This window comes from Aspergillus undulatus (assembly GCF_047715775.1).
Source record: "Aspergillus undulatus strain CBS 261.88 unplaced genomic scaffold BDV17scaffold_13, whole genome shotgun sequence".
NCBI classification, from domain to species: domain Eukaryota; kingdom Fungi; phylum Ascomycota; class Eurotiomycetes; order Eurotiales; family Aspergillaceae; genus Aspergillus; species Aspergillus undulatus.
The window spans coordinates 19407-43107 of NW_027396617.1; the positions used below are offsets into that span (position 1 = coordinate 19407).

General features: G+C 50.2%; 13 protein-coding genes across 13 annotated transcripts; 7 read left to right on the plus strand and 6 right to left on the minus strand.

Moving 5' to 3' along the window:
- Nucleotides 1-137: 137 nt before the first annotated feature.
- On the minus strand, nt 138-473 carry BDV17DRAFT_289444 (mating alpha-pheromone PpgA; the record flags this gene model as incomplete). Its single annotated transcript, XM_073761668.1, has 1 exon — nt 138-473. One exon carries the CDS (start codon nt 471-473, stop codon nt 138-140), a length of 336 nt encoding a protein of 111 aa, XP_073617423.1.
- An 887-nt stretch (nt 474-1360) lies between these two features.
- On the plus strand, nt 1361-3432 carry BDV17DRAFT_258017 (isocitrate dehydrogenase (NAD(+)) IDH1). The gene is made up of 5 exons (XM_073757262.1): nt 1361-1663; nt 1827-1887; nt 1948-2022; nt 2114-3017; nt 3075-3432. Exons 1-5 carry the CDS (start codon nt 1631-1633, stop codon nt 3160-3162), a joined length of 1161 nt encoding a protein of 386 aa, XP_073617424.1. The 5' UTR covers nt 1361-1630; the 3' UTR covers nt 3163-3432.
- Nucleotides 3433-4976, minus strand: BDV17DRAFT_258020 (18S rRNA methyltransferase BUD23; the record flags this gene model as incomplete). Its single annotated transcript, XM_073757263.1, has 2 exons — nt 3433-4612; nt 4972-4976. 2 exons carry the CDS (start codon nt 4974-4976, stop codon nt 3796-3798), a joined length of 822 nt encoding a protein of 273 aa, XP_073617425.1. The 3' UTR covers nt 3433-3795.
- On the plus strand, nt 4852-6075 carry BDV17DRAFT_258023 (uncharacterized protein). Its single transcript, XM_073757264.1, has 2 exons — nt 4852-5131; nt 5241-6075. Exons 1-2 carry the CDS (start codon nt 5062-5064, stop codon nt 5861-5863), a joined length of 693 nt encoding a protein of 230 aa, XP_073617426.1. The 5' UTR covers nt 4852-5061; the 3' UTR covers nt 5864-6075.
- A 519-nt stretch (nt 6076-6594) lies between these two features.
- BDV17DRAFT_289448 (GTPase-activating protein BEM3) lies at nt 6595-10951 on the minus strand (the record flags this gene model as incomplete). The annotated part of the gene is made up of 2 exons (XM_073761669.1): nt 6595-7280; nt 7342-10951. 2 exons carry the CDS (start codon nt 10949-10951, stop codon nt 6595-6597), a joined length of 4296 nt encoding a protein of 1431 aa, XP_073617427.1.
- A 615-nt stretch (nt 10952-11566) lies between these two features.
- BDV17DRAFT_31978 (mitochondrial distribution and morphology protein) lies at nt 11567-14174 on the minus strand. Its single transcript, XM_073764371.1, has 3 exons — nt 13143-14174; nt 11860-13091; nt 11567-11806 (listed from the first exon to the last, which is right to left on the minus strand). Exons 1-3 carry the CDS (start codon nt 13930-13932, stop codon nt 11675-11677), a joined length of 2154 nt encoding a protein of 717 aa, XP_073617428.1. The 5' UTR covers nt 13933-14174; the 3' UTR covers nt 11567-11674.
- Nucleotides 14175-14188: 14 nt separating this feature from the next.
- BDV17DRAFT_32027 (pre-rRNA-processing protein PNO1) lies at nt 14189-15262 on the plus strand. The gene is made up of 3 exons (XM_073764373.1): nt 14189-14351; nt 14409-15052; nt 15104-15262. The coding sequence occupies exons 1-3, from the start codon at nt 14279-14281 to the stop codon at nt 15158-15160; spliced, it is 774 nt and encodes a 257-aa protein (XP_073617429.1). The 5' UTR covers nt 14189-14278; the 3' UTR covers nt 15161-15262.
- Nucleotides 15262-16298, minus strand: prs3 (proteasome core particle subunit beta 6). Its single transcript, XM_073764372.1, has 2 exons — nt 16100-16298; nt 15262-16051 (listed from the first exon to the last, which is right to left on the minus strand). Exons 1-2 carry the CDS (start codon nt 16195-16197, stop codon nt 15364-15366), a joined length of 786 nt encoding a protein of 261 aa, XP_073617430.1. The 5' UTR covers nt 16198-16298; the 3' UTR covers nt 15262-15363.
- A 226-nt stretch (nt 16299-16524) lies between these two features.
- BDV17DRAFT_32036 (HCNGP domain-containing protein) lies at nt 16525-17488 on the plus strand. The gene is made up of 3 exons (XM_073764374.1): nt 16525-16679; nt 16760-16826; nt 16880-17488. Exons 1-3 carry the CDS (start codon nt 16650-16652, stop codon nt 17431-17433), a joined length of 651 nt encoding a protein of 216 aa, XP_073617431.1. The 5' UTR covers nt 16525-16649; the 3' UTR covers nt 17434-17488.
- A 302-nt stretch (nt 17489-17790) lies between these two features.
- Nucleotides 17791-18838, plus strand: pre4 (proteasome core particle subunit beta 7). Its single transcript, XM_073757265.1, has 3 exons — nt 17791-17949; nt 18000-18147; nt 18205-18838. The coding sequence occupies exons 1-3, from the start codon at nt 17920-17922 to the stop codon at nt 18807-18809; spliced, it is 783 nt and encodes a 260-aa protein (XP_073617432.1). The 5' UTR covers nt 17791-17919; the 3' UTR covers nt 18810-18838.
- Nucleotides 18839-20079, minus strand: BDV17DRAFT_258040 (fumarylacetoacetate hydrolase family protein). The gene is made up of 3 exons (XM_073757266.1): nt 19994-20079; nt 19163-19884; nt 18839-19111 (listed from the first exon to the last, which is right to left on the minus strand). Exons 1-3 carry the CDS (start codon nt 20006-20008, stop codon nt 18979-18981), a joined length of 870 nt encoding a protein of 289 aa, XP_073617433.1. The 5' UTR covers nt 20009-20079; the 3' UTR covers nt 18839-18978.
- Nucleotides 20080-21417, plus strand: BDV17DRAFT_258045 (succinate dehydrogenase assembly factor 1). Its single transcript, XM_073757267.1, has 3 exons — nt 20080-20378; nt 20467-20498; nt 20550-21417. Exons 1-3 carry the CDS (start codon nt 20298-20300, stop codon nt 20671-20673), a joined length of 237 nt encoding a protein of 78 aa, XP_073617434.1. The 5' UTR covers nt 20080-20297; the 3' UTR covers nt 20674-21417.
- On the plus strand, nt 21173-22688 carry BDV17DRAFT_34135 (Hsp20/alpha crystallin family protein). The gene has a single exon (XM_073764377.1). The coding sequence runs from the start codon at nt 21610-21612 to the stop codon at nt 22225-22227; it is 618 nt and encodes a 205-aa protein (XP_073617435.1). The 5' UTR covers nt 21173-21609; the 3' UTR covers nt 22228-22688.
- The last annotated feature ends 1013 nt before the right edge of the window (nt 22689-23701 follow it).

Genomic DNA, 23701 nt, shown 5'->3' on the forward strand with positions numbered 1-23701 from the left:
TTGCATCGGTTGTCTGGTCAAAATATTGCCAAAAATTTTGTAATCAAGGTTGTGGTGTTTGCAAGTACAGAGTCCTATTCAAGACATGCATGAGCATGAGGATAGAACATCCAAGGACTGGAGCTGACAAACCGTATCTACTCGGCGTCCTGGATCTGGGCATAGTCCTCCTCGGTAAGTCCATCCAAGAAGGCCATGGCATCAGCAACGGCACCGGCGGAACGCTTCACGTTGTCGATGGCCTCGATGGCATGCTTGGCCTCGCCGCAGACCTGGCCGGCGACACGGCACCATCTGTTGAGGCTCAACTGGGCGTCAGCCATGGAAGCAGCAGAGCGCTTCACCTCATCGATGGCATCGAATGCACGCTTAGTCTTTCCGCAAATTTCACCGGGGAAGTAGCACCCTCTCTGAGGTGCAGCCCGGACGGTGGTAGCGGCGAGCGCAGCGAGAACAACGAAGGCGAGCTTCATGTTGAAGAAAGCGTGCGATTGAGGACTGAAAGGTGGGTTTGGGAAGGGCTTGCTCCCGAAGGTGTATTGGAAAATTGAAAGAGAGAAGTGATCGATTGCTCCGTGGGAGTGATTGCAACAGAAAGGGCTTGTCCACAATTTTATATACAAGCCAGTGCATGTCAACCCATCGCAAGCAATCCAAAACGTGTTCCACGAGGCTTCAATGAAAGAACGTTCGTTACGTTATTCATGCAGGTGTCTCCATTGAGAGCCGAGAAATCAAGGACCGTTCTCTGTATAGAACACAGACATGTCATCCTTCTTGCTCAAATAGATGCAAATCGTTCAATAAAGCCCCCCTAGCGGCCTGTCTACCGAGACAAGACCGGTGACAAAGGACCCCGAAACCAAGGCTGGAACCGATCTAGGCGTGAGGAATCCAAGCCTTGGGTCAAAGAGCGATTCCCTCTAACGGAGGGGTCTTGGGACATTTGCCAAAGGCGAATGGCCACCAGACTGATCTACATGCGCGACAAACGTCGAGGAAAGCCAGAGCGCGTCAAAGAAAGAGGCTTATTGAGCAAAGACCTGTGACATGGACTGCTGCCGAATCTGTAATTCAATAGAGCAAGGAAAACACCTGGAGATGGTTGTTAGGGCTGCTTTTCCGGAATAGGCAATCAATAGCTAATGGAGAGAAAAAGGAAAACGGGGCGCTTTTTGCCACACTCAATAGGAAAGGCCGCATGTATTATGGCAGCTTGAGCTATTGTCAGAGTGTCAGGCGGGAATGGTTGAAGAAAGCCATCTTCAGACAGAAGCCAAGAGAGCCCGAGCCGAGGACGACTGTCAATACTCTGATTCCAGATGCTACAAATGAACCGATGGAGGTTGAAGGATGAAGGATGGAGGCCAATCGACCAAACGGGTCCTGAGATAAGATCGGGCCGTGCGACCTCATTTGACGATGCAAGCCGAGACGATCCGCCGTTTTTTCCGGCGACTCGTGCGGCACTAGCACTACTGCGTCTGCACCCTGCACTGCTGCACTACTGGCGCTACCGGCCTGCCTGCCTCTTCCATTCTGCCCGTCATTCTTTCTTTTCCTTCCTCCGCCAGGACCTCCCATCCAGTCTCTCTCCCCTCAATTGAACTCTGTTCTTTGTCCATTCAACATGTTTGCCCCCAGGACAGCTCAGCCAGCAAAGGTACGTCAATCTCGCTTTCCCCTCCAGCCCTCGGCACTGCAAATCGCCGACGCTTTTCCATCCGTCCTCCGCGGCCGGCGACATCGCGCACAACCTCGCATCCGTGCTACCATACCACGACATTGCAATCCTGCTTCATGATACTGACTTATCGCTGTCTCAGTCGCTCTTCCGACGCGCTGCGGCTCAATCTTCTTGCTTCCGCGCCCCAATTGCGGCCAGATGTGTGTTCGCCCTTGTTACTCCGATTTTCGGAAGAATCTGTTGTTGACCTCCGATATCAGCTTTTGCGACAGTTCAGCAGGACATCTTCAAGCCCACCAAGTATGGCGGCAAATACACAGTGACGCTCATCCCAGGTACGCTCAAATCAATTACCTACGCCCAACCTCCGCGACGTCGTGCCACCGCTCCTAGGCTTGACTGTCAACTAATGCCTTTGATCAACAGGTGATGGTATTGGTGCTGAAGTCGCGGAGTCGGTAAAGACCATCTTCAAAGCAGACAATGTGCCCATTGAGTGGGAGCAGGTCGATGTCAGTGGTGTGGATACTGGCAACAAGCACTCCGAAGAACTTTTCAAGGAGTCGATTGCCTCTCTTCGACGAAACAAGCTCGGTCTGAAGGGTATCCTCTTCACCCCAGTTGAACGTTCCGGCCACCAGTCTTTCAACGTCGCTCTCCGACAGGAGCTTGATATTTTCGCCTCTGTTGTGCTCGTTAAGAACATCCCCGGCTACCAGACCCGCCACGACAACGTTGACCTCTGCATCATCCGTGAGAACACCGAGGGTGAATATTCTGGCCTTGAGCATCAATCCGTGCAGGGTGTTGTCGAGTCGCTGAAGATTATCACCCGCGCCAAGTCCGAGCGCATCGCCAAGTTCGCTTTCAGCTTTGCTCTCGCTAACAACAGAAAGAAGGTTACCTGCATTCACAAGGCCAACATCATGAAGTTGGCCGACGGCCTTTTCCGTAGCACCTTCCACAAGACTGCCGAAAACTACCCTACTCTGGAGGTCAATGATATGATCGTCGACAATGCCTCCATGCAGGCTGTCTCTCGGCCTCAGCAGTTCGATGTGATGGTCATGCCCAACTTGTACGGTGGTATCCTTTCCAACATCGGTGCTGCGCTTGTGGGTGGACCCGGTGTTGTTCCTGGATGTAACATGGGACGTGACGTTGCTGTCTTTGAGCCTGGCTGCCGTCACGTCGGCCTTGACATCAAAGGCAAGGACCAGGCTAACCCCAGCGCTATGATCCTGTCTGGTTCCATGCTCCTCCGCCACCTTGGTCTCGATGACCATGCCAACCGCATTTCTAAGGCTGTCTACGATGTGATTGGAGAAGGGTAAGTGCATTGTGATTTCCTCGCTTTGATTATTCAGTAACCAACGCATACTTTTAGCCAAACGCGGACCCGTGATATGGGCGGCAATGCCACCACCCACGAGTTCACCCGTGCCGTCCTCGACAAGATGGAGGCTGCTCTGTAAACCAGCTTTTTTTTTTTGAGAAAAATGGTTGATGGCTATTATTACCGGTCATTCGACAGCGAAACCTTGTACAGCCTATAAGATGATTTTGGAGGTCATCTCGGCTTCTCGGCTTCATTGCTGCAATTTGTATCAATTCGCTATGAATGACACTCAAGGCTCTTTGCGAAGTTGATATGATAGACAGTCGGGCGAATTACGATGTGTAAATGTATACATTTGGTTCAATATAGAAGTATATTCATGTTTCATAAGTCATCAGAGTCTCATCAGATAAGTTTCTTGGATCAGTTAGATCTCTAGAACTGGATCCGGTTCTCAAAGCTCACCAAGCAATCCCTATTGAACAAACAGATTGTGACTCGCAATCAGCCTCTACCCTCGACTGGACACAATCTCTGAATCATTAGATCCGTGGAATTGCCCAAAGATAGAGGCGGCGTGCTTCCCGGTCCATTTGGATCTCTGAACACAGCGCATATAAGAAGCACTTCGATATCCGGGTTGGGATTGCGATGGCAAGCTGAGACAACGCAAAAAGGAACGCGTTTTGCAACTCGGTCCAAATTCTGGCTGCTAATGATGCAGCTAGTTGGACGAAGAGATAGAATTCCAACGGCCAGGGCAACATGATCAGAAAGCGGGACGCCTCTTGCGGCCAGTGTACCTTGAGTTTGCCTTGACAACCTTGCCTTTTTTGGCCATTTGCTCCTTCTTCCGCATGATCCAAGCTTTGTCTCCCTTTCTGGAAACCGGCGCCTTGCCATGTTCCATGGCCTTTCTTCTCGCGTCCATGATACTGACATCGTCCATCCCATCTACAACACCAGTAATGTCACCCTGCAAATTCCCGCCACCAACAGTCAAAACAAGGTAGAGCTTGCTATTCTTGGTACCAGGGTCATCCTCCAAAATTCCGGCCCCAAACCCGGCCTTGATAGCAGCACCGCTGATCATAGTGCGCTGGGCATCATTTTTGGGATAGAATTGACAGACAGCGCGCCCACCCCGTCGGAGGCTAGCAAATAGACCTTCGAAAAATCTCCTCAAGCGACCCTCGGGACTTACGTCGCTTGTTTCCGCATTACATAACCACTGAATTGCACTGATGCTAATCGCCGCGTCGAATGTCCCGGGTCGAAACGGCACACCCTGGCCGATGTCCGCAAGAAACAGGTCCCCCTCAACACCCCGTTGTAGTGCTATATCCAGCATACTTGGTGATATATCCATTCCGATCCAGGTGTGCGGACCTCCTTGCTCGCTCGGTTCTTGGGAAAGTATTTCTCCAGACAGGCCTGAGCCGCAGCCGACATCGAGGATTAGGGATGGCGCCTTGAGGTCGAGGAGCTCAAGGGCCCTATGGGACATGTCCGCTTGAATGTTGCGAATTCGCGACGAAGTGGTATATTTGCGAGATTCATTGTCGTCGTAAAAAAGGTCCGGGGGTCTTCAAAATTCTTGTTAGTGCTATGCCAGCAATTGTATTTTAGAGGAGCTTACAAGACATCCTCGGGGCGTGACATTATTATTTAACGCTTTCCGCAAATGCAGGTTAGATACGTTTCAAGTTGAATAGATTCTTTTCGAGGTTATATGCAAATGTGTTTATCGGCGCATAGAACTTTTTTGGAGCATGTTTTTCTTTTTTTGCCAGGCTGTCTTGGCATCGTGGGGTTGCAGCCTGAGGCATAAAGCCATATATGCATGATCGACAGGCTTGCACAAGTATACCTCTTCACATCTCACCTACATCTTCATTTGACCTTGTTGTCGTCAGTTTGAGTGCAACTTGACCCAAGTGAGTACCTCATCGGGCTGTCTGTCTATACTTTTAAGCCATCCCGTCGAACCTAGCCCTCGAAACCAGGAGCTCTCTGGTGCCCTCTTTCCTGCACAATGTGGATATTACCATTGGTAGGGTACCTGGGGGTGATAGTAGGGTTCTGCTTCCTTACTCTAGCTATAGGTAAGCCATGTCAATCTCCATTCACCGATTGCGACCTGCAACCTGATCTGCCGATGCCTCTACTGCGCAGACCCTTCTCGCTTCTCAAAGATCACTGACCATCCCTCAGCATCGGGTCTGTACTATTTGTCAGAACTCGTCGAAGAGCATACTGTGATAGCTCGCCGACTGCTATCCCGCTTAATATACGGCATTATAGCAATCCAAATCCTGCTGTTCCTCTTCGACAAGTTCCCGCTTTTCCTCTCCCTCCTCAGCATCGGCTCCCACATCGTCTACGCAAGCAACCTGCGGCGCTTCCCCATCGTGAAACTCTCAGACCCATTCTTCATACTCTCATGCATACTAGTCGGCCTCAACCACTGGCTCTGGTTCCGGCATTTCTCGAAGCCCGCCGCGCCGTCCCGGAGCTCAACGAGCTGGCGTCAGCCGTACCAGGTTAACCCAAGCGACATGCCGACGTTCACAGAAGTGGCGTCATATTTCGGACTGTGCGTGTGGTTGGTGCCGTTTGCGCTATTTGTGAGCTTAAGCGCTGGTGAGAACGTGCTGCCTACTATGGGGTCTGAGTATGCGACTGGCGAGCATGTCCCGGCGGCTGCCTTCGCTGCTGATGGGAAGAATAAGAACAAGGGGATGGCAAAGGCATTGGTTGATGGGTTTAGAGAGTGGATAAGTGAGAATGGGGAGTTGATGGGATTTTGGAAGGGCGATCGTGCGAAACGGTTCTGAATAAAGAGTTATTTTGCGTGATCGTGATGAATATATGTATGATATGATGGAGTGCGGTTGAGTCTCAATTTGCTTGGCGTTCTTGAAGGTTTATAGTGTAATTTGGATATCTTACTCGCGCGCTGCAGCTACGTAAACTAAAGACAGTGGTTGTCAAATGTAGATATAGTGGTCATGGTATTTGACTTGTATTCTACTGAAATGAAAAGAATCTACCGCTCAACGGTAAGAAAAGAATCACGCCTTGGATCATATAACTTCTGATAAAAAGAAAATGGGTATAGAATTCCCGAGTCTGCCGACGCAAACACAGGCACAAAAGGAATTTATACAAAACGATACAGCAAACAGCCACTGAGTCAGAAACATAAAATCCATAGATCACATTGGAACAAAGGGCAAGTGAGTGCGCAAAAAAGAGGTGGGGCGCGCAAGAAAAAGAGGCCTGACATCAGACAATGCGGATAAGACGTTAAACTCAGGCTCTGATTATCATTAATATTAGATCGTTTGACAGGCTTTCGCTTGGATACACCCTGTGGGCAGTTCAGGCATCTGTATACGTCGTTGCACATTCGTTCGAATCGTTGGGTTTGACCACGGAAGAGACCATGGTGAAAGCGGCGAGCTTAATTGGTCGTAGTGATGATAAGGCCAAGTTGAGGAGATAGGCACAATGGCAGATTAGTCAAAGGCAAGGACCACCGACACGCTCGTTTTGATAGAAGGGATCAAGCTTCTCCAGTTAGTATGACTGTACTAGTGTCGAAACTGGCAATGGGGAACAAAGATCTCTTACCGACATCATCACGAGCCGGTGGAGGCTGATCATCGTTATTGAAATCCATGAAGAGAATGTTGCTTTCCCTCCGCTTGGCCTTGGCATTGCGCGCATTGTCAGATTCTGGAGCTAACATCCTACTGACAGCTGCTGGGGGATAATTGTGGCCCTCTGTTCTATTTTGAGCAAAAGCTTCGTAGGTCGGTTGCATAGGGATGAAACCAGTATCATGGTGCGAACTGTATTCATCCGAGCGATCCCCTGGCCTGGGGAACGTCACCTGGTTGTGCGCGGGCGTAGGAATATCCGAGAACATTTGACGCCTAGGTGATCGAATATCCTCTGGAGTCAAGGGATGGTCGATGGTCAGCTCCTTTGCGCTGGCGCTAGATTCCGGTACATCATCAAAAATCTCCTCATAGTCGGTGAGGAACATCGAAAACACAGGTGCCGGGATGTTCAGAGTAGGCGCAAAGACAATGCCAACATTTCTGACAGTCATCTTGTTGACATCGGAATTGTTAACAATGACAATGAGAAATTGGACCAATGCTCGCAGCAAGGCTATATTCGGCCTTGGAAGCCTATGAACCAAAGAGTTGAATGCTACAATCTTTTTTTGCTTCTCGTTGAAATCTAGAGTGAGAGAAATTAGTATGGCACCCAGCATCGCCCAAAGATCAGATAGAAGGCTTACCAAGAACACGCAAAAACTCAATGTGCAACTCGCGCGTTAGAACGGTGGATGGTAACTCGCGAAGGTATTGCTTGAAAAGTGACGCAACAGCATGCACGTCATAATACTGGTCTCCGGCAAGAAAATCGACGTCGCCTTCTGTGTTGAATCGTTCCCTTAATGCCTTCACAACGACGTTTGATCCACTCAAGCGGAATATGCCTTCCTCAAATTCCGCTCCTTTAGCCCTAAGGTATTCTAAGCAGCGATAAACAACGGCCGGTAACTCGACATCAACGTCAAATGGTGCACAGTCTCGGACTGCTTCCACCAGGGGTATCCCAAAAACTGGTTTGATAAGCTCCCTCTTATCGCCTCCGGCACCGTGAACTTGAACGGGGGGTCCCTCGGAAACCGCTTGAAGTTGGGAAGCAAGATCCATAGATGACCTTGTACGGAAACCCCAAATGCTGCGTTTCTTTTCTTTAGTACTAGTCTTGTTCCCCCAAGCCCCAGCGTCTTGAATCACGACACCATTTGTAGGCGCAGATATCATCTTGGAAGAGATCTGGCCGTGGTCGGCATGGTTGATATCGGACGCATCATGAAACGAACCGGTCGGGAACCCAGGCGACTTAGGTGTTCGTGGATCAGTACCAATGATAGGTGGCTCGGCAGGAACAGCGTCTTCGAAGCTAAAACCCTGAACGGTATCAGATGTCTCTATGTCTGGACTATCGGTCCCCTTGCTACCTTTTCTGCCGCCGTTAGAGAACATCTTATTCCTTGAAGCAGTGCTAGCAGGGTTGCTGGCGGCCGCCTGCATTTGGGCACTTGTCAAACCCTCATTCTCTGGCGGTCCTTCAACATATTCCAACAGCGCCTCGACCCATGTATCCCTCTCATCATCGCTTTCAGCGCACAAAACGTGGCGCACAAGAGCTGAAGAGTCTTTCTTTTTTGGTTCTAGAATAAGGAAGGCATGGCGATATTGATTGTCGGAATCGTCGTCTTCAACTCGCGAAGAGGGGCTTTGATTGCCTGCCGGCTGCGACTGCTTGCCGATCTGAGCGTTGGGGATTTTGATAGTTCCAAGATGAGCACCTCCTGGGGCCTCAAAGTATCTGAGTTCGGGACCATGCAAAACGAAGTACCGCGCTTTCCAACCACCAAAGTTCTTCCCTCTTTTGGTTAAATAACCTTCCTTCTTGGGCTTGCCATCCGGGCCGCGCGTGAGTTCGGATACTGGCGAATGGCTACCCTTAAGCAAGCTTGTCTCATCGTCTCGCGGTTCAATTGCATCAGAAGTAAGAAATTGGCAAATGACAAGTGCTGCCCGTTCATCCATAGGACTGTCAAGGAGAATCTCGAAATACGAATTGAGCGCGGCGCGCCTTGCATCCACTTTGGCAGGGGAGTGCCCACTGAAGATAGACCGATCAGGTAGTTTCACTTGCAGATGAGAAAGTTGTCGTAGTTGGTGATCAAGCTGAGGTAGCGCCGCGATGACCTTTTCAACTCGCCAAAGTTCCAAGTTTTCGGAGCGTGAGAAGACACTTAGCGTAAAAACGGGCTCCTCGTCCATCTGTCTCGAGGCTAAGTAGCTATTCCTAGAGGGCCGCAGTCTTGACGAAGAAACCTTCACCCGAATGAGGGGAAGTGCATTTGGCGGCAAAAGAAGGGTCGGGTAGTCGTCTGACCTCAAGCCTTGGTAGATTCCGCTGGGCATGGATCCTGTAGACTGTGGACTGTCGATTCTCACAGCTGCATCAATCGAAGGAATGGGGCGGTTCAAGGGATCGTTAGTTGAAGCTCCGCTGGGAAATGGGATTGGCTGCTTCCCAAGTCGGGGTGTCAACGCAAGCCCTGAGAGACTGTTTACCGAAGGCATAGTCATAGAAGAAAATGAAGTCGGTATTTCCCTCGGCATCCGAGGCATTGGTGATCCAAGAGGGCGGTCTTCAGGCCTGGGGCTGAGTGGTAGACCGGGGCTCTTTGGGCCATTTATGATGTGACGATCAGCGAGTGAAGGCGGAACCATACGGGGGCTCATGGCAGATCCAAGAGAGTCTGAGGGTACAACGCGGCGCACTTCGGGCGATGAGAAGCCCGCAATTGCTAAATTCTCAACTGTTCTTGGGGAAAGAGGTTGAGTATGCTCTGAAGGGTTGATATCCGGCGCCTCTCGTGACAAGACAGCTTTGCGCTCCCGGTCATCATCGGCCCTCGTCTTTCTTCTTCCGCGTTCTATTGGCGACTCATCTACCGCAAGGATGTCTTCATACTCGGAGTCGGAGTCGGACGCATCCCGCAGCGCCGTTGCGCGGTCGGTATGCCCAAGGTTTAACGGCGCAGGGGGGGGCTTTCGTGCCGGGTTCGGTGATTTTTGACTTTTGCTTGCACTAAACGCAGAGTTAGGGCTGGCCAGAGGGGTTTGGCTCGCAGGTGATGTCTCTTGAATCGAGGCCAGTTGCTGAGAGCTCTGCGACTCGAATCGTAGGTCTGGTTCTTCCGTAAGTAGCTCAGTTTGAATGAGCTGTTTGAGACTAGGGGTGGTGCCAGGAGAGTCCTGGCTGGTTACAGTGCTGGCCTGAGACGGCTGCTCGGCAGTTCCGCTCCTGCAGATACCCTGGATCGGTGGCTGGCCGTTCAAAGCATTTGTACCTCCTGCTGTAGGAGGTTGTGCGGAATGAACTTCCGTCGAAGAAATTTGTTGTGCTGCCGCTTGAAGATCTTTGACTTTCTTCTTATATCGCTCCTTATCCTTCATAGCACGTTCTAGGTCTTTATTCAAACCCATAATTAGGGCCCGTTGCTTGTCAACGAGCTTCCATAACTGAGTATTCTGAGATGCTGCATGATGTTTCTCCTTCAAAAGATGTATGATGACAGCGTCGGGCGAGCCGGCCGCTGTTACCAAATGGTCAATGTCGGCTTGGCTCACTGCGTTGGCGTCGAACGAGGACTTGTGTGTTTGCGAAGCGGAAGAAAGTGACGAGATTGCGGAATCGATAGACGAAGTGCGTGGCATGGCACGATGGCCCGGCTTTTCTCTGGTGGACAACTGCAGAGAGCTGATGGGTGACATTATGGAAGGCGACATTGACTTGCTAGATTCGGCTGCATCGGAGTCTTTACGAGCCTTGCTGAAATCCTTCATTTGCTCGGTCATTTTCCTGTCATTCTGGCTGGCGTCTCCGGGTGTCCGTTTTCTTGACGCGTGCGATGCATTCAACAGAAGTGGACTAGTTCTCAGAGAAGTGGGAAATGCGGCATGGGCTATTTCGTTGATGGTGGACAGGTTTTCGAGCGGTGAGGTAGTCGTAGATGAGCTTGGTGAAGCGGTTCTCTGTGATAGACTCGAATCGGTCCGCTGAGGGGACAGGGTTCGTGTGCTTGTATGCAGGGGAGAAGGCGTGTGCTTGCGGGGGGCAGCACCGACAGCCGACTCAGAACGGATGGCCTGCGCGCCCGATCGTAGTGCTAAAAAATCGCCGGAGATAAGATCGTCTACTGAACTTTGTTTTGAGGAGGGCTGGAAGTCCTGGTCTTTACCTGTAGGGGGGGCCACGAAACTGGTATGCAGGGAGCTGAAAGTGTGGCCACTACCTTGTCGCTGGGCCTGCGACATGACTTGATCAGGAGTCGAAGCTCAATTCGATAGGCACTGGGGAGGGGGGGGGTCGGGGTCGAGCCACACGGGGGCGCTTGCACGTCGTCGGCGCTAGCCTCGAGCCGGTTCGACTGGGCTCTTCCACCAGCGCTCAGGGGCAGAAGTAGAGCTCGGACTGCGGCGATCGAAAGCAGAAGCACTCCGAGAGATCGGAGGTACCTCGGCTTTTGTATCCTTGTTTTTCCCGCTCTTCAGAGACCCAGCGTTGGGGGAACAGGGGAACGGCAGAGTAGAAAGTTTGGAACAGTAAAGTCAAGGCTGGGGGCGGACGAGGGGGACGGCATAAATAGCGATGATCTGGGTATAATTAAACAGCGGGCTGATCCTTTGGCCCTCCAGCAGTCCAGCTCCAGGAGCCCAGCTCTGGCTCTGATTCCAGACTTGCTGAGAATGAAATGTTCCAAACTCTCGTCCAGAAGGGAAAAGCAACGTGTGCACACAGCCCATGCGGAAAGCAGCAAGTAAGTAAACATGTTCCATGGATCGCCCCGAAAACATGTTTTTGACACTGCATGACTTGGTTTCAATAGATATCTCCTTCTATCTACCACATTCTTAGAGGCCATCTTGAAGAGCCACTCGCTGTAAAGGGAAGAGAAATGTCTTTCAATTAAGCCTCCTTTATCCCGAAACGCCTTCCCTAACTAATGCTATACGTAAAATATACATGATTGTACAATGTTAAGCTATGTTCCCAGCCATTCCCATGAAAATCGCCTGCGCAGCTAATTGAAGCGACCAGAAGCCAACCTTTTTGAAGCGCCGCTTGCGCGCCTGATCATCGACAACATCCCGGGCAAATGCATCATATACCTCAGAGACCAGATTAGTGATTGCAGAGCAGGAATGGAAATGGGCTGACTTACAGCTGCCGAAAGGTCGTCCATAAGACCGCTGTCATAGATCGTCCAGCTGCCGTCAAAATCTCTCACTCTCTTCACCAGGCGACAGTTGACAGGAATGAAGGTGCGCCGCGAGTTGATATAAGCGACAATGGGTCGTATTAGGGCATTGTTGATGTAGGAGAGGTCTCGCGTAAATAGAGGAACAACCGCCCGAACATTATTGAGATGCAGGCGAAGATCTGTAATTAAGATGCGCCTGTCGTCACTGGATCTGGCCTCTTCGGACTGCGTGGATTGCTGGAATATTGAGTCTTCAGGATACCGATTGGAGGTGACGGTGGCCTCCAATCGATCGTAAAGATCAGCCATGACCTTCGCGATACTTTCGTCATTGTCGGCCGGGAACATGATATCGGCGACAATGTCCACGTTACCCTCATGGATCCATCCGAATGGCCCCTGCACACCGCGGTTCAAGTGATCGATATTCAGCGCGTCAATGCGAATCCTGCTGTGTTTCTTCCAAGGGGTCGGTTTTCCATCTTCTTCTGCTCCATTGTCGAGCTGTGCACCAGTGAAGCTATGCGTTTGGCGAGGGTGTATGGTGAATAGGGAGTTGTCGAATGACCCGGACATCATATTGGCCGATAGAAAGTCATAGAACAACCACTGCTTTCTCAACTGCGGGAGGTCACAGGAGAATATGCTCACAGAGAACGGTCTAAAGTTGTTGGGCTGGTAAACAGTCACAAGTAAATCGCTCATCTTGAAAGAGTCAATTTCGAAATCCCCAGGGTTGTGCTCGTGTCGGTATGATTTAGGGTCGAGAGGAGCATCGTCTGGCCAATAGACGGATCTGCGATCAACCACTCCTCGTACCCCTTTCACTTCGACATCGCGAAGGAGCCCTTTACCGTTGAGCCACCTGCCGAATGATAATGTCACATTAACTGTCTCTATTGAAACGTCAAATTGCGTATAATTAGTATCTTCCTCCGCCTGTGACTGCACGCGCTGATCGAATGAATCTGCGGTAGACTGATCGCTTAGAGCTGCGGCGGCGGCGGCGGCTGCTGCGGTTTTGGATGAGCCTTTGCTGACATGACCCGTTCCTTGGCCGGGCCGTCTTGATACGAAGACATTTTTGAAAGTGATCACGCCGTCTCTCCACTTAGGAACGATGGCAGACTCGAACACCACCTTTACACCAGATGATTTGGTAAGGTAGTTTCCAATCCACCCAGCCAAGGTTTCTGTTAAGTTAGCATTATGAGCAAGCATTTACAAGCGCATTTGAAGCGTACCTTGAGCGAATACGGTATTGATCGCGATTATCAACAAAGAGAAGAACGTAGTCGTTCCTAAGACAATCCAGACGACGTGACCTAGAAGGACCCAGGAGAAAAGCGCAGTTATTTCGTCAAGGTTGAAAGGGCGCACGCTTCTAATAGAGAACCACTTGAAACGGACCTTGAGCCTAGACCAGAAACCAGTTGCAGCCGCCAATAACTCTTCTTTGGTTGGGCGATGGAGATGTGGCATGTGTGGTAAACGGTGCATCAAGTGGCGGCTCGACGAAACGGTCTCATGCTTCGCCTCGCGAAAGGCTGGCTGTGCCTCTCGTTTTTGATGTTGCTCATCGGGAGGTGTGTCTTGTGGGCCGGCTCGATCAGCGGAGTCTCCTCGTGGTGTTGATTTCGGAACATCATCCTTTTTCGTCTGAAATCCGCGAATTTGTTGATAGGAGTTCTGAAAAAGGCGTCTATTAAATGTATGTTGTGTATGCGAAAAAGGAATTTTGTCTGAAGAGATTGCGCATGTTGCACCCGTTTCTACTGCGGAAGAACTGGGAGAGACACCGAGAACAAGGAAGCTTCCGGATGCGAAACGTCGTGTAATTTGCTGTGTCTTGCGCGGAGGTGCATTTGAAAGACTTTTCGCATGTCTTTTGTAGTTGGAACTGTGTATAGGATCGATATGGGAAGCCGTATCGGCGAGATATTGAGCGCGATTCACGCGCAGCCCTCGTCCTAGAAACGGACTAGCCGTTTCCCAGAAGGTGGTGTACAGCTTGCGTCCGAAGATACCAGGCATTCTGATTGTCACATGCTGTACTGCCCGCTAAAAAGCGGGAAAGTAACAAATGGCTCAGCAGAAAATGAAGAATCTGGAGTATGCTGAACGAGATGGGTAGATTGACAGAATCAGCTCTCGGAGCTGCTTGGGTGTTGGAGCAAATTTAGATGAAATCATCCCGCCTGCCCTGTTATCAGCGGTGTTTGCTTAGTTTGCAACTAAAATTTAGGCCTTCCGCACCAAAGTTCGTGCATCTTTCTTAACGCCTAATATTTTTTGTTGACCCGCCAAATTGAGGACCGAAATTCAAAAAGCAACTCTTAATCCAAAAAAGCTCTAAATATTTTAGCATACCGCAAATACGATGCCCGCTCCGACCGCACTTCGGACAGCTGATACACCCGCGGCCGAAGCACCCGTTGCCCCTCTAGCACAAGGTTCGTTATCGCACGAGATTGACTAAGTTGAACAGGCCCAGGCTAACAACGCTACAGAACATCATGAGGAAGTTTTGATCGACGCTCAACCCTTAGAAAACCCCGATGAGGTCCCCGTTCCAGTGGATGCGCCAGAGGACACCGACATGCGTATAGATATGGAAGGTCGGCCCATATTCACACCTGCGAAAGATGTACCAACCGCATATCGAGTCGAGACCCGGAAAGTTCCTGTTCCGCCACACAGAATGACGCCTTTGAAAGCGAACTGGCCGAAAATCTACCCCCCGCTGGTCGAGCATTTGAAATTGCAAGTGCGAATGAACATCAAAAACCGAGCGGTGGAGTTACGCACATCAAAGTTCACCACCGACACCGGGGCTTTGCAGAAGGGCGAGGACTTTGTCAAGGCTTTCACACTCGGATTTGATATCGATGATGCGATCGCATTGCTTAGATTGGACGACCTTTACATTCGCTCATTCGAGATTAAAGATGTCAAGGCATCCTTAAACGGAGAGCATCTCAGTCGCGCTATCGGACGTATTGCTGGTAAAGATGGGCGAACAAGACATGCAATCGAGAACGCAAGCCGGACACGAGTCGTCATTGCTGACCAGAAAATTCACATTCTGGGACGTTTCCAGAACATAAATGCAGGTCAGGAGGCTATCGTTAGTCTGATTCTGGGTGCTCCTCCAGTAAGTACTTTGCATCTTTTCGTTGGTGGCCGGTCCACTAACTACTTACAGGGCAAAGTCTATGGTAACCTACGTAAGGTGGCCGCCCGGATGAAGGAACGGTTTTAACATCTTCGACTGGAATTTTGGCTCTAGATTTATGATACTGGCGTTATGGGAAGGCTGATACGGTATTTCTGCATGATTTCTGATGACTATTTGAGGGGGGATTTTCCACACGAAGCTGTTCATACACTATTCAACTGAGAAAATGATTTGATTCGCCGATTAATGAGATACCAGGTTATTGACAGGAGCCGGGTGTATCGATTTTAGTCCTTCTTCAAGGGGTGGTAGATCTCCTCTATCCCGTTTGCCGTAATGACCAACATTTGTAAGCCATCCCCGACCTCAATATGTCTCTCCACGGCGCTGGTAAAGGCATCCCGCACAAGCTGTTCCACCGTCTCCCTAGACATCGGTTCGGGCTTCCTAGCCTCCAAGGCATGTCCCTCTCCGCTGCCAGGGATGTACTGATTCTTCAAGTTGACTTGGTTGTCCAAGAACGGCATGATCAAGCTAGACGCAGCTCCAGCTGACCTGCATTGTTCCCTCTCGTAAGACCCCACCGGGTCGTAACCGTACAGCGCACCCTTGCCCTCTTCATCTAGACCAGCCAGAATGGCCTGAACGTAGTATGGGAAAAATCGCTTCTGGTAGAGGATCGTTGATAGCCGCTGGGCACACGCTCGGACGCTCATAGGTTTGCCGTGTTGGTATTTATACATCTTCACCACCGCATCCAGTCTCTCCTTGAGGGCCAGGCCATCCGCAGCGAACCCTACCACCGACAGAAGGATATGAGCGCCTTTGCCGGTTTCATCATCGCCTCCAATCTTAAAAACCTTTGGGACGTAGCGGGAATTGATGTTGTATCCGGAAGTAGAGCGGGTGTCGCCAGCGAGAACGGCGAAATCCTTGCCCGTGATACCTAGGACCGAGCCCCCATTATCGGTGTACCTGGAGAATGTTAGAGCTGTGGTCAAAAGTATGTAGCCTGCCACTTACGGATAGAATGAGTGTTCCTTGTTTGCAGCAGTCGTCGGCTGGGCGAAGGAGTGACCGAGAGAATCGCTGTGAATGTTTGGGGCGACCAGGCTCATCATCTTGAGAAGCTTTGTATCTGTGTATTTGAAACAGGACCAGCTCTAGCAGTATAGTTCGGATGACTTCGGCTTCGGAAAAGGATCGGACAGCTGGTAGAGATGCGGTGACAATCTTGGAAAGTTGAAAGGTTAGATACAAGGTGAAGGGAGCTCCCACCTGTGACGCGGTGCTGTAGCTGCCTTTGATTATGTAACAACACATATGATGTGCTTCATGAAATCGACGAACTTCTATCTCTCAACATACCGTGGACTTCATATCATTTACAAGACACGGTCTTCTAACTCACATCCCACAAACCTCAGCCAGCTGGATTCTCGACATCTAGTTGCTAGTACCCGCGGTCCCACTAGAAGACCAGGGCCTGAAGCGCAAACTATCCACTTGCCTGACTCAGATTGCAGCTTCGAATAGAGGCGCAATCTACAGACAATGTTGGGTCTTGCCAATTATGAGAGTAGTAGTGAAGATGAGATCGAGAGTAAATCCTCCCAGGCGTTGAAGGTATCTATACACACCTATCTACAGCATCCAAACTAAGTTCATGTAACGATATCCCAGCTCACCACTCGTCAGCAAGAACCGAAAGCATCACATATCCAAGCTTCACAGATAAAAGAAACTAAAAGTGATTCGACGTCCCCACTGTACAATTGATCACGGGCTAATCGATCCTGGTAGCTCAACACTTATCGAACGCCCAACCTACAGTACAAGTTCTCGCACCTGATGAGCCCGAAGGCCCTGTTCTTGGCCCAGTGCACGAAGCCGGTCCTTCGCAAGCAAGTGACGGACCTCCATCCGCGTCCCGTACACTCATTCATGACTTAACACTGCCACCGCTGCCAAATTTGGACATACCCCCATCACCTCCTGGTTCCCCGAATCCCTCGGCAAACGCGAGATTTGCGCATTTCCTTTCGCTAAAGACGCAAGACGTTCACTTCAACGACAAGTTGTCAAGTTCAACTTCCCTCAAAAACCCAAGCTTGTTGAAGAAGATGATGGAGCATGCCGGTATAGATGATCAAGCGCAGTATTCCAGTTCCTTATCACCTGATTTATGGTACATGTCAAACTTGCCGAGTTGGGGTTACAAGGAAGAACTGGCAAAAACGCAGAGGGAACTCAATGCTAGAGCAGAAGAAAGCAGGCTAAAGGGGCAAAGAGACACGATCGAATTTGTTTCCGATTCAAGTCGATCGGGACCATCAAAATCCAGACCAAGGCAATGATAACCCGGGAATATCACTACTACTTCTAGCTTTCTAGAATTTGGTGACTTATGAAGATGACTTCGTAGCTATCTTGTAAGCCTTTCAGATCTACGTTGCGAGAGGTTGTTCTACATCGGGGAGCCTTGATGGGGGGTGGTAGGCTCAGATAAAACCATCCCAATCATCATCGAACTACAAGGCGCATTTTCAGATAGTCTCAACGCTAGGTGGTATATCTGGTAGGTAGACATTAGATCTACATACACTGTTGGTGTGGATGGAGTCTGCTATGACAGGTGCTTGCGGGATTCACCGCCTAGGTACGGTGTAGCATGGCTCACGTAATTGAGCTCCGTCAGCTCCACGACTGCCTAGCTAGTCTCTATATCAGTCGCCGCAGTTCATGACACAAGCTCTTCCCATCAATATCTCCGGAATTCCTTGCGATTGCTCATAGTATACAACTTGCACGATCTTCAGATCAATCATAAACAAGCTTCCACCATGAACCACTTTCCGGGAACCTGGGGTCGGGTAAGGGTCTAATTACGCAGCTATCAGTGTCTCTCTAACCTCGCGTTAAGCCTAGAGATGATGTTTACGGACCATACGATTCGTCATATCTTCAGACTACCGGACCAAAATCCCACACTCAATCGCCGGCTGTTACTGGAACGTCGGTCCTCGCCGTCAAATTCAATGGAGGCGTTGCTATTGCTGCTGATAACTTGGGTAGAACTCCACCCTCCCATTCCGGTCTCACGGCCTTCTAACATCTGATCTACACAGCTTCATACGGTTCACTTGCTCGTTTCACTGACGTCAAACGCCTCCGCGTATTCGGTGACGCTGCTGTAGTTGGGTTCAGCGGCGATGTGTCAGACATGCAGTACATCGACCGTCTCTTAGAGTCCATTGACATCAGGGAAAACTACTCAGCACACGGCAACCAGCTAAACGCCAAAAATCTCCACACCTATTTGTCCAAAGTCTTGTACAAGCGGCGCTCTGAGTTCAACCCATTGTGGAACCACATCCTCGTCGCTGGATTTGATTCAGACAAGAAACCCTTCCTGAGCTCTGCAGACTTGCTCGGAACCACATTCTCCGCTCCGCATCTCGCGACCGGCTTTGGTGCACACCTTGCCATTCCCATTCTGCGCCGAAAGTTCCCAGAAGACCGTGGTATTGAAGAAATCAGCAAGGAAGATGCCGTGGCTGCGCTCAAGGAATGTCTCAAAGTTCTCTGGTACCGCGATGCTCGAAGCATGGACAAGTACTCATTGGCTGTGATTACGCAGGATGGGATTGAGGTGCGTGAAGATCAGCAGATTGAGGCTCAAAGCTGGGCGTTTGCCGAGGGTATTAAGGGATACGGTGCCCAAGCGGTTTAGGTTAACGACGCGGGTGCTACGATCATCATAATAGAACGAATTTCACTTGTTTGCTGTCCCCAGGCTCTGCCGCCCTGCTCGCATTGAATTGGTGTCATGACATAATACACTATATTGTAACCAGATCTTAAAAAAAGCCACACTAACCTCCGATGCAATTTCCGTTGCTTTATAACTTCGCAGATGGCTTGCCAAAGACCACCTTGTTAACGCAAGATCCCACTCCTTCGAGAGAAACCTCGACCTGGTCATTGTCTTTCAGCCAGAGGGCGGGCTTCCTGCCCATGCCAACTCCTTGAGGGCTAAAAACATGTGAGTTTCGGGCTCTTGTTGGTAATAGGGTATAAACTCACGTTCCAGTAAAGATTAAATCACCCGGCAACAGCGTAGTACCCTGAGATAGGAACGAGACTGTCTGCGCGACATTGAAGATCATATCCTTGGTCGACGAAGCCTGAACCTCGCGGCCGTTCACCTTTGTCGAGATGTTCAAGGCATTAGGGTTGCGAATCAGCTCCGATGACACAATACCCGGTCCGAAAGGCGCCCAACCATCAAATCCCTTTCCAAGACCCCATTGTCCACCACCACGCTTGAGCTGCCATTCGCGATGAGAGACATCATTGCCAACAGCATAGCCAAGGATATAGTCCAGCGCCTTGCTCTCGGGAACCTCCTTGGCCTCCTTCCCGATTACAATGACAAGCTCGCATTCGTAATCCAGACCTTCTCCCTCCTGAGCCAAGGGAGAGACCGGGATATCATCTGTCGGTCCCGAGATAGAGGTAACGGGCTTGTAGAAGAGAACGGGGTAATTGGGAATGGGGAGGTTTGATTCCTTTGCATGTTGTTCGTAGTTCAAGCCAAGGCAACGCACAGTCTTGATATCCCTTCTTGCTAGTGGGGATAGGAGCAGCTTCACCTCGGCAATCTGGTCGGTGACGCGATGTTGCCCGAAAATATCACCATGAATGACTCTCGCCCTGGTAGCTTTGGCAACGTCACTAACGCCGGCGGAAAGAAGCGCATCTCCGTAGTAAACGTGGCCGTCCTTGGCCAGGAAGCGGATAAGGCGCTGCAGAATGACTGTCAGTCTGGTTTGTGAGGTATCAACCACTGCCATAACCCAAGGATAATGGAGAACGCAGTTGTACGTATCAAGGTCCATAGTGGGGGTGACGTACTGAGAAAGCAGGCATACTGAACTCAGAGTTTGAGTGTACAGACAATAATAGTCTAGAAAGTTGGTTAACTGGTCTGGGCTTGACAAGTTAATAACTAGTTTACCGGGGAACGTACGGGAAAGCAAGCTTTATGCACGAATGCAAAGCGCTCCAGTCGACCCCAGACTCACTCGGCCGGGAAAGCCGATAAACAACCCCAGGTCTCGGATCGGCGGAGGTCGGGCTCGGAGACGGCTCGACCACTACGGTTTTTCCACCAACAAAGACGATAACGTCAACTTCGTCAATCTACGACAAGCTTAGAATGGCCCGGCTCTCTGGTCTCCAGAGAGAAGTTCTGTCCCTCTACCGAAAATGCCTTCGAGAGATTCGCAAAAAGCCTGTCGTGAGTAGCTGGCCTATCCTACTTTCTCGAGGTTGGGAACTTTCAATGACGGCTAATGCTAACCGTCGGTCTCTTCCTCTTGCCCTAGGAATCACAAAGCAACTTTAGGTTCTACGCGCGGTATGCACGAGCCAAGAACCAAATGTCCAACTCCCGCTCACGACTCGATAGGATGGAATTCGAAAAGCACATCTCTATCAGCAAGAAAGACTTTAGCGCGATTGAGTATCTGCTGCGCAAGGGCTCAAGGCAGCTCGAGATGTATTCTTCTCCTGGCATTCGCAATATTCGATAAATGCTGTCAAAGCTATCAGTGTCATTATGTGCGATGGAGCGTGTTCTCTTTGAGGGATTGAGGTATCAAAAGACAAACGCCCTTCACAGCTCGTCTTCCTTCATCTTCTCCGCCTTAGAAAGTCCCACGAGAAAAGCTCCTCGTGCTATGAAGGGCATGCTCTGCAAACCCAGAGGGACTACAGTACAAAATGTGACTGCTACAGGACCTTTGACAGCCAGAGCGGCAGTTCTCCCGATGCCCTCGGCTCCCTTGCCGAGTTGCTTGGGACTTGAACCAAGACTCATTCGTTGAGACTTTAATGGGACAGGAAGGCTGGGGAAAATTCACTCAGCAGGATACCCCTGGCTTATGGGTTGAGAGTGTATGATATCGCTGTAGTTTCTTTACAACATGATTCAGAATGTACACTATAGAGACCAGTGCTCGACCATTCAGCCATGGTATCCACGCGACCAAAGCCTGATATAATGAGCAGGATGCTTTCAAATGGCCAATAATACTTAGGCATTCGAATTTCCGAATGCTCCCTGTATCTAGCTTGAGAGCTCAATGTCACGTGACACGTAGTATGCCGATTGCCGAGGTCCGCCGAGGGAAGCTTCGGGGAGCTTCGAGAACCATAAGATAAGCGCTTCCAGCACTCCAGAGGCTCCGCGAATGGTCTCGCAGGAGCATCGCCAACGCTGACTGTGCTCGAACTTCCTTGCAAGTTCTCCGTGAGCAGTCATGGATGTACTGGGGGCTTCTAGAAGACAGCATATTCTGTATATAAGGATGAATGAAGCTCAAGTAAAATCGTTTTCTCATCATCAAGTTCAAATCTCTACAAGCTTCCCTAACAAGCTTCCATATCGACTCAACCATCTCAACACCTGAGCGCTTCGCCATAAGTCAACAAAATAACTTAGTGAACTTCCTCATCACACATCAAAAATGGCCTTTTTCCCTCGCTACTGCTCGGGTGACTTCACCCCTCTCTTCCAACTCCTCGATGACTACGACCTGCACCAGTCTACTCGCCGACCCCACAAGAAGACTACGAACGTCAGAACCTTTGCTCCCAGGTTCGACGTTTACGAGCTGAATGACCGCTACTACCTTGAAGGAGAGCTCCCAGGCGTCGAGCAAAGCAACATCGAGATTGAGTTCACCGACCCGCAAACCCTAGTCATCAAGGGCCGCTCCGAGCGAAACTACCACAAGGAACAACAACAAGAAAAAACCGAGAGCGATGCCGACGACAGATCCGAAACGTCTTCAGTCAAGTCCCACCAGCCTACAGTCGAAGATTGGGACGAGATGAGCGACGCTCCATCCGCGCCAGAACCCCAGCCAACCCCAGTCAAGGAGAAGACTCCGGTGAAGAAGACCCCCGAGCCAGCTTACAAGTTCTGGGCCTCGGAGCGCTCGATTGGAGAGTTCCACCGGACATTCAACTTCCCGAACCGAGTCGACCAGGACTCCGTCAGGGCGAGCTTGAACAATGGCATTCTGTCTGTGGTGCTTCCGAAAGAACCAGCGCCCCAGCTCAAGAAGGTCCGCGTGCAGTAGGCCTGCCTTCCTTGACTGCCTCTTCGATGACGACTGCGTCGAACAATCAACAGATATTATGACGCCTTTTGTTGCTTTGATTTGTTATTCTACCTGTTGACATTTTGCTGCTTGGTTTCATCATGACGGATCTCGCATTGCATGGCCTGGCGTTTTCTTCTCTTGAATTTACATCTAAAGGCAGCATGTATCATAGCAAACCATGGTCTCGAACTCAATAGAACTTAATAGTCTGAACGTGCATCATCCAACGTACATTATATTGCATTTCTCGTGCATTAGGGCTCAGTGGGCTGAAAGTAACTGCAACATTCGTGCCAGGTTACGTATATCACTCTTTGGCGGTAGGACAGTGTCTAGTCGTCAAAACGCGGAGGTAAAACTTTTGTTCAGAGTATGCAGCTAGTGGGTACTCTGTAGGGCTATCACTAGTTGGGTTTGTTACGAGAGGGCAGCTTGCCTTGGCCCGGACAGGGTACTGATCTACAAACGTCCATCCCACACATCTATTGGGATTTCTCTACAAAGTCTGCCTTGGTATCGACATTTGGTATTCATCTACTTGTTTCTCTTTACCCGTAGTGAATACTAGTCTTTTTGCAGCTGGCACAATGCGGCGCGTGGGCGCGTCTAATATGACATGCCACAGATTGATGCCCTAAGTCACTGGCTCAATAGCCCAAAATCTGCTACGCATGCTCATTTTTCTGCAGCTGTTTTCAAAGGTAGAGAACATTTTTCTCGCCGCGGAGCTGCGTAGTTTCGGTTGGCCTCGGAGGTAGTAAATAACATGATACAGAGAAAAGGTTGCATCGCCGTTCGAGTATATATATATATATATATATATATATGAGGGTGTGGGTAGGGGAGGACAGCATGCAGCAAAGACAAAAGAAATCGTAACATAACTGACAACATGATTCACTTTTCAACTCCTGACCCGACCATGGACATATAAACGATTGCGTTTGTAGAGTGACAGTAAAGAAAGACTGCCAGCATCAATCTAGAGATAAAAGCGGTCCTAGCCGGGACTCCGAAGAGGTATATCCAAATGAATGAAAACGACAGCAAAATCGGCATGACTTCAAAATGGCAAAGAAAGATAAGGAAACAGAGAATGATGCATATACAGCGCAAATGTTGGGCGTAAGTTTTAGTAGAGTTCGAGGGCTGCTGCGCGGTGTAGATGCCCAATGCTGCGCCTCCGAGTCCGGCCTCGTAGTGGCTCGGCGACGAGTTCATTGCTCGGTCCCCCCCCCCCTGACTAGGTGACGAGAAATTATTGGTTAGACACAGAGAGCCAGGTCTCAGAATTCGCTGCGCTGCTGTGTCGTCGATACGCGCAGGTTGCATCGAAAATGGAACACCCGGCAGTGTGGCAGGTAAGGTTAAGGCACGCTGGCTGGAACCTGTCGCTTTGTTGGTATTGCCATCAGAATCACAATCTACCACCGGGAAAGTTGCGAAGAAA

Bases quoted from the DNA above. Each gene is read 5' to 3' on its own strand.
- BDV17DRAFT_258017 (XM_073757262.1), top strand. From the start codon at position 1,631: ATGTTTGCCCCCAGGACAGCTCAGCCAGCAAAG. The intron at 1,664-1,826 runs GTACGTCAATCT...TCGCTGTCTCAG, and splicing joins GGACAGCTCAGCCAGCAAAG to TCGCTCTTCCGACGCGCTGC. The intron at 1,888-1,947 runs GTGTGTTCGCCC...CTCCGATATCAG, and splicing joins CGCCCCAATTGCGGCCAGAT to CTTTTGCGACAGTTCAGCAG.
- BDV17DRAFT_258023 (XM_073757264.1), top strand. From the start codon at position 5,062: ATGTGGATATTACCATTGGTAGGGTACCTGGGGGTGATAGTAGGGTTC. The intron at 5,132-5,240 runs GTAAGCCATGTC...ACCATCCCTCAG, and splicing joins CTTCCTTACTCTAGCTATAG to CATCGGGTCTGTACTATTTG.
- BDV17DRAFT_31978 (XM_073764371.1), bottom strand. From the start codon at position 13,932: ATGCCTGGTATCTTCGGACGCAAGCTGTACACCACCTTCTGGGAAACG. The intron at 13,092-13,142 runs GTACGCTTCAAA...CTAACTTAACAG, and splicing joins CAATACCGTATTCGCTCAAG to AAACCTTGGCTGGGTGGATT. The intron at 11,807-11,859 runs GTAAGTCAGCCC...CTGGTCTCTGAG, and splicing joins TGGACGACCTTTCGGCAGCT to GTATATGATGCATTTGCCCG.
- BDV17DRAFT_32027 (XM_073764373.1), top strand. From the start codon at position 14,279: ATGCCCGCTCCGACCGCACTTCGGACAGCTGATACACCCGCGGCCGAA. The intron at 14,352-14,408 runs GTTCGTTATCGC...ACAACGCTACAG, and splicing joins CGTTGCCCCTCTAGCACAAG to AACATCATGAGGAAGTTTTG. The intron at 15,053-15,103 runs GTAAGTACTTTG...AACTACTTACAG, and splicing joins TGATTCTGGGTGCTCCTCCA to GGCAAAGTCTATGGTAACCT.
- prs3 (XM_073764372.1), bottom strand. From the start codon at position 16,197: ATGATGAGCCTGGTCGCCCCAAACATTCACAGCGATTCTCTCGGTCAC. The intron at 16,052-16,099 runs GTAAGTGGCAGG...AACATTCTCCAG, and splicing joins AAGGAACACTCATTCTATCC to GTACACCGATAATGGGGGCT.
- BDV17DRAFT_32036 (XM_073764374.1), top strand. From the start codon at position 16,650: ATGAGAGTAGTAGTGAAGATGAGATCGAGA. The intron at 16,680-16,759 runs GTAAATCCTCCC...ACGATATCCCAG, and splicing joins TAGTGAAGATGAGATCGAGA to CTCACCACTCGTCAGCAAGA. The intron at 16,827-16,879 runs GTGATTCGACGT...CGATCCTGGTAG, and splicing joins ACAGATAAAAGAAACTAAAA to CTCAACACTTATCGAACGCC.
- pre4 (XM_073757265.1), top strand. From the start codon at position 17,920: ATGAACCACTTTCCGGGAACCTGGGGTCGG. The intron at 17,950-17,999 runs GTAAGGGTCTAA...CCTCGCGTTAAG, and splicing joins TTCCGGGAACCTGGGGTCGG to CCTAGAGATGATGTTTACGG. The intron at 18,148-18,204 runs GTAGAACTCCAC...TGATCTACACAG, and splicing joins TATTGCTGCTGATAACTTGG to CTTCATACGGTTCACTTGCT.
- BDV17DRAFT_258040 (XM_073757266.1), bottom strand. The intron at 19,112-19,162 runs GTGAGTTTATAC...ACATGTTTTTAG, and splicing joins GATTTAATCTTTACTGGAAC to CCCTCAAGGAGTTGGCATGG.
- BDV17DRAFT_258045 (XM_073757267.1), top strand. From the start codon at position 20,298: ATGGCCCGGCTCTCTGGTCTCCAGAGAGAAGTTCTGTCCCTCTACCGA. The intron at 20,379-20,466 runs GTGAGTAGCTGG...CTCTTGCCCTAG, and splicing joins AGATTCGCAAAAAGCCTGTC to GAATCACAAAGCAACTTTAG. The intron at 20,499-20,549 runs GTATGCACGAGC...ACGACTCGATAG, and splicing joins AACTTTAGGTTCTACGCGCG to GATGGAATTCGAAAAGCACA.
- BDV17DRAFT_34135 (XM_073764377.1), top strand. From the start codon at position 21,610: ATGGCCTTTTTCCCTCGCTACTGCTCGGGTGACTTCACCCCTCTCTTC.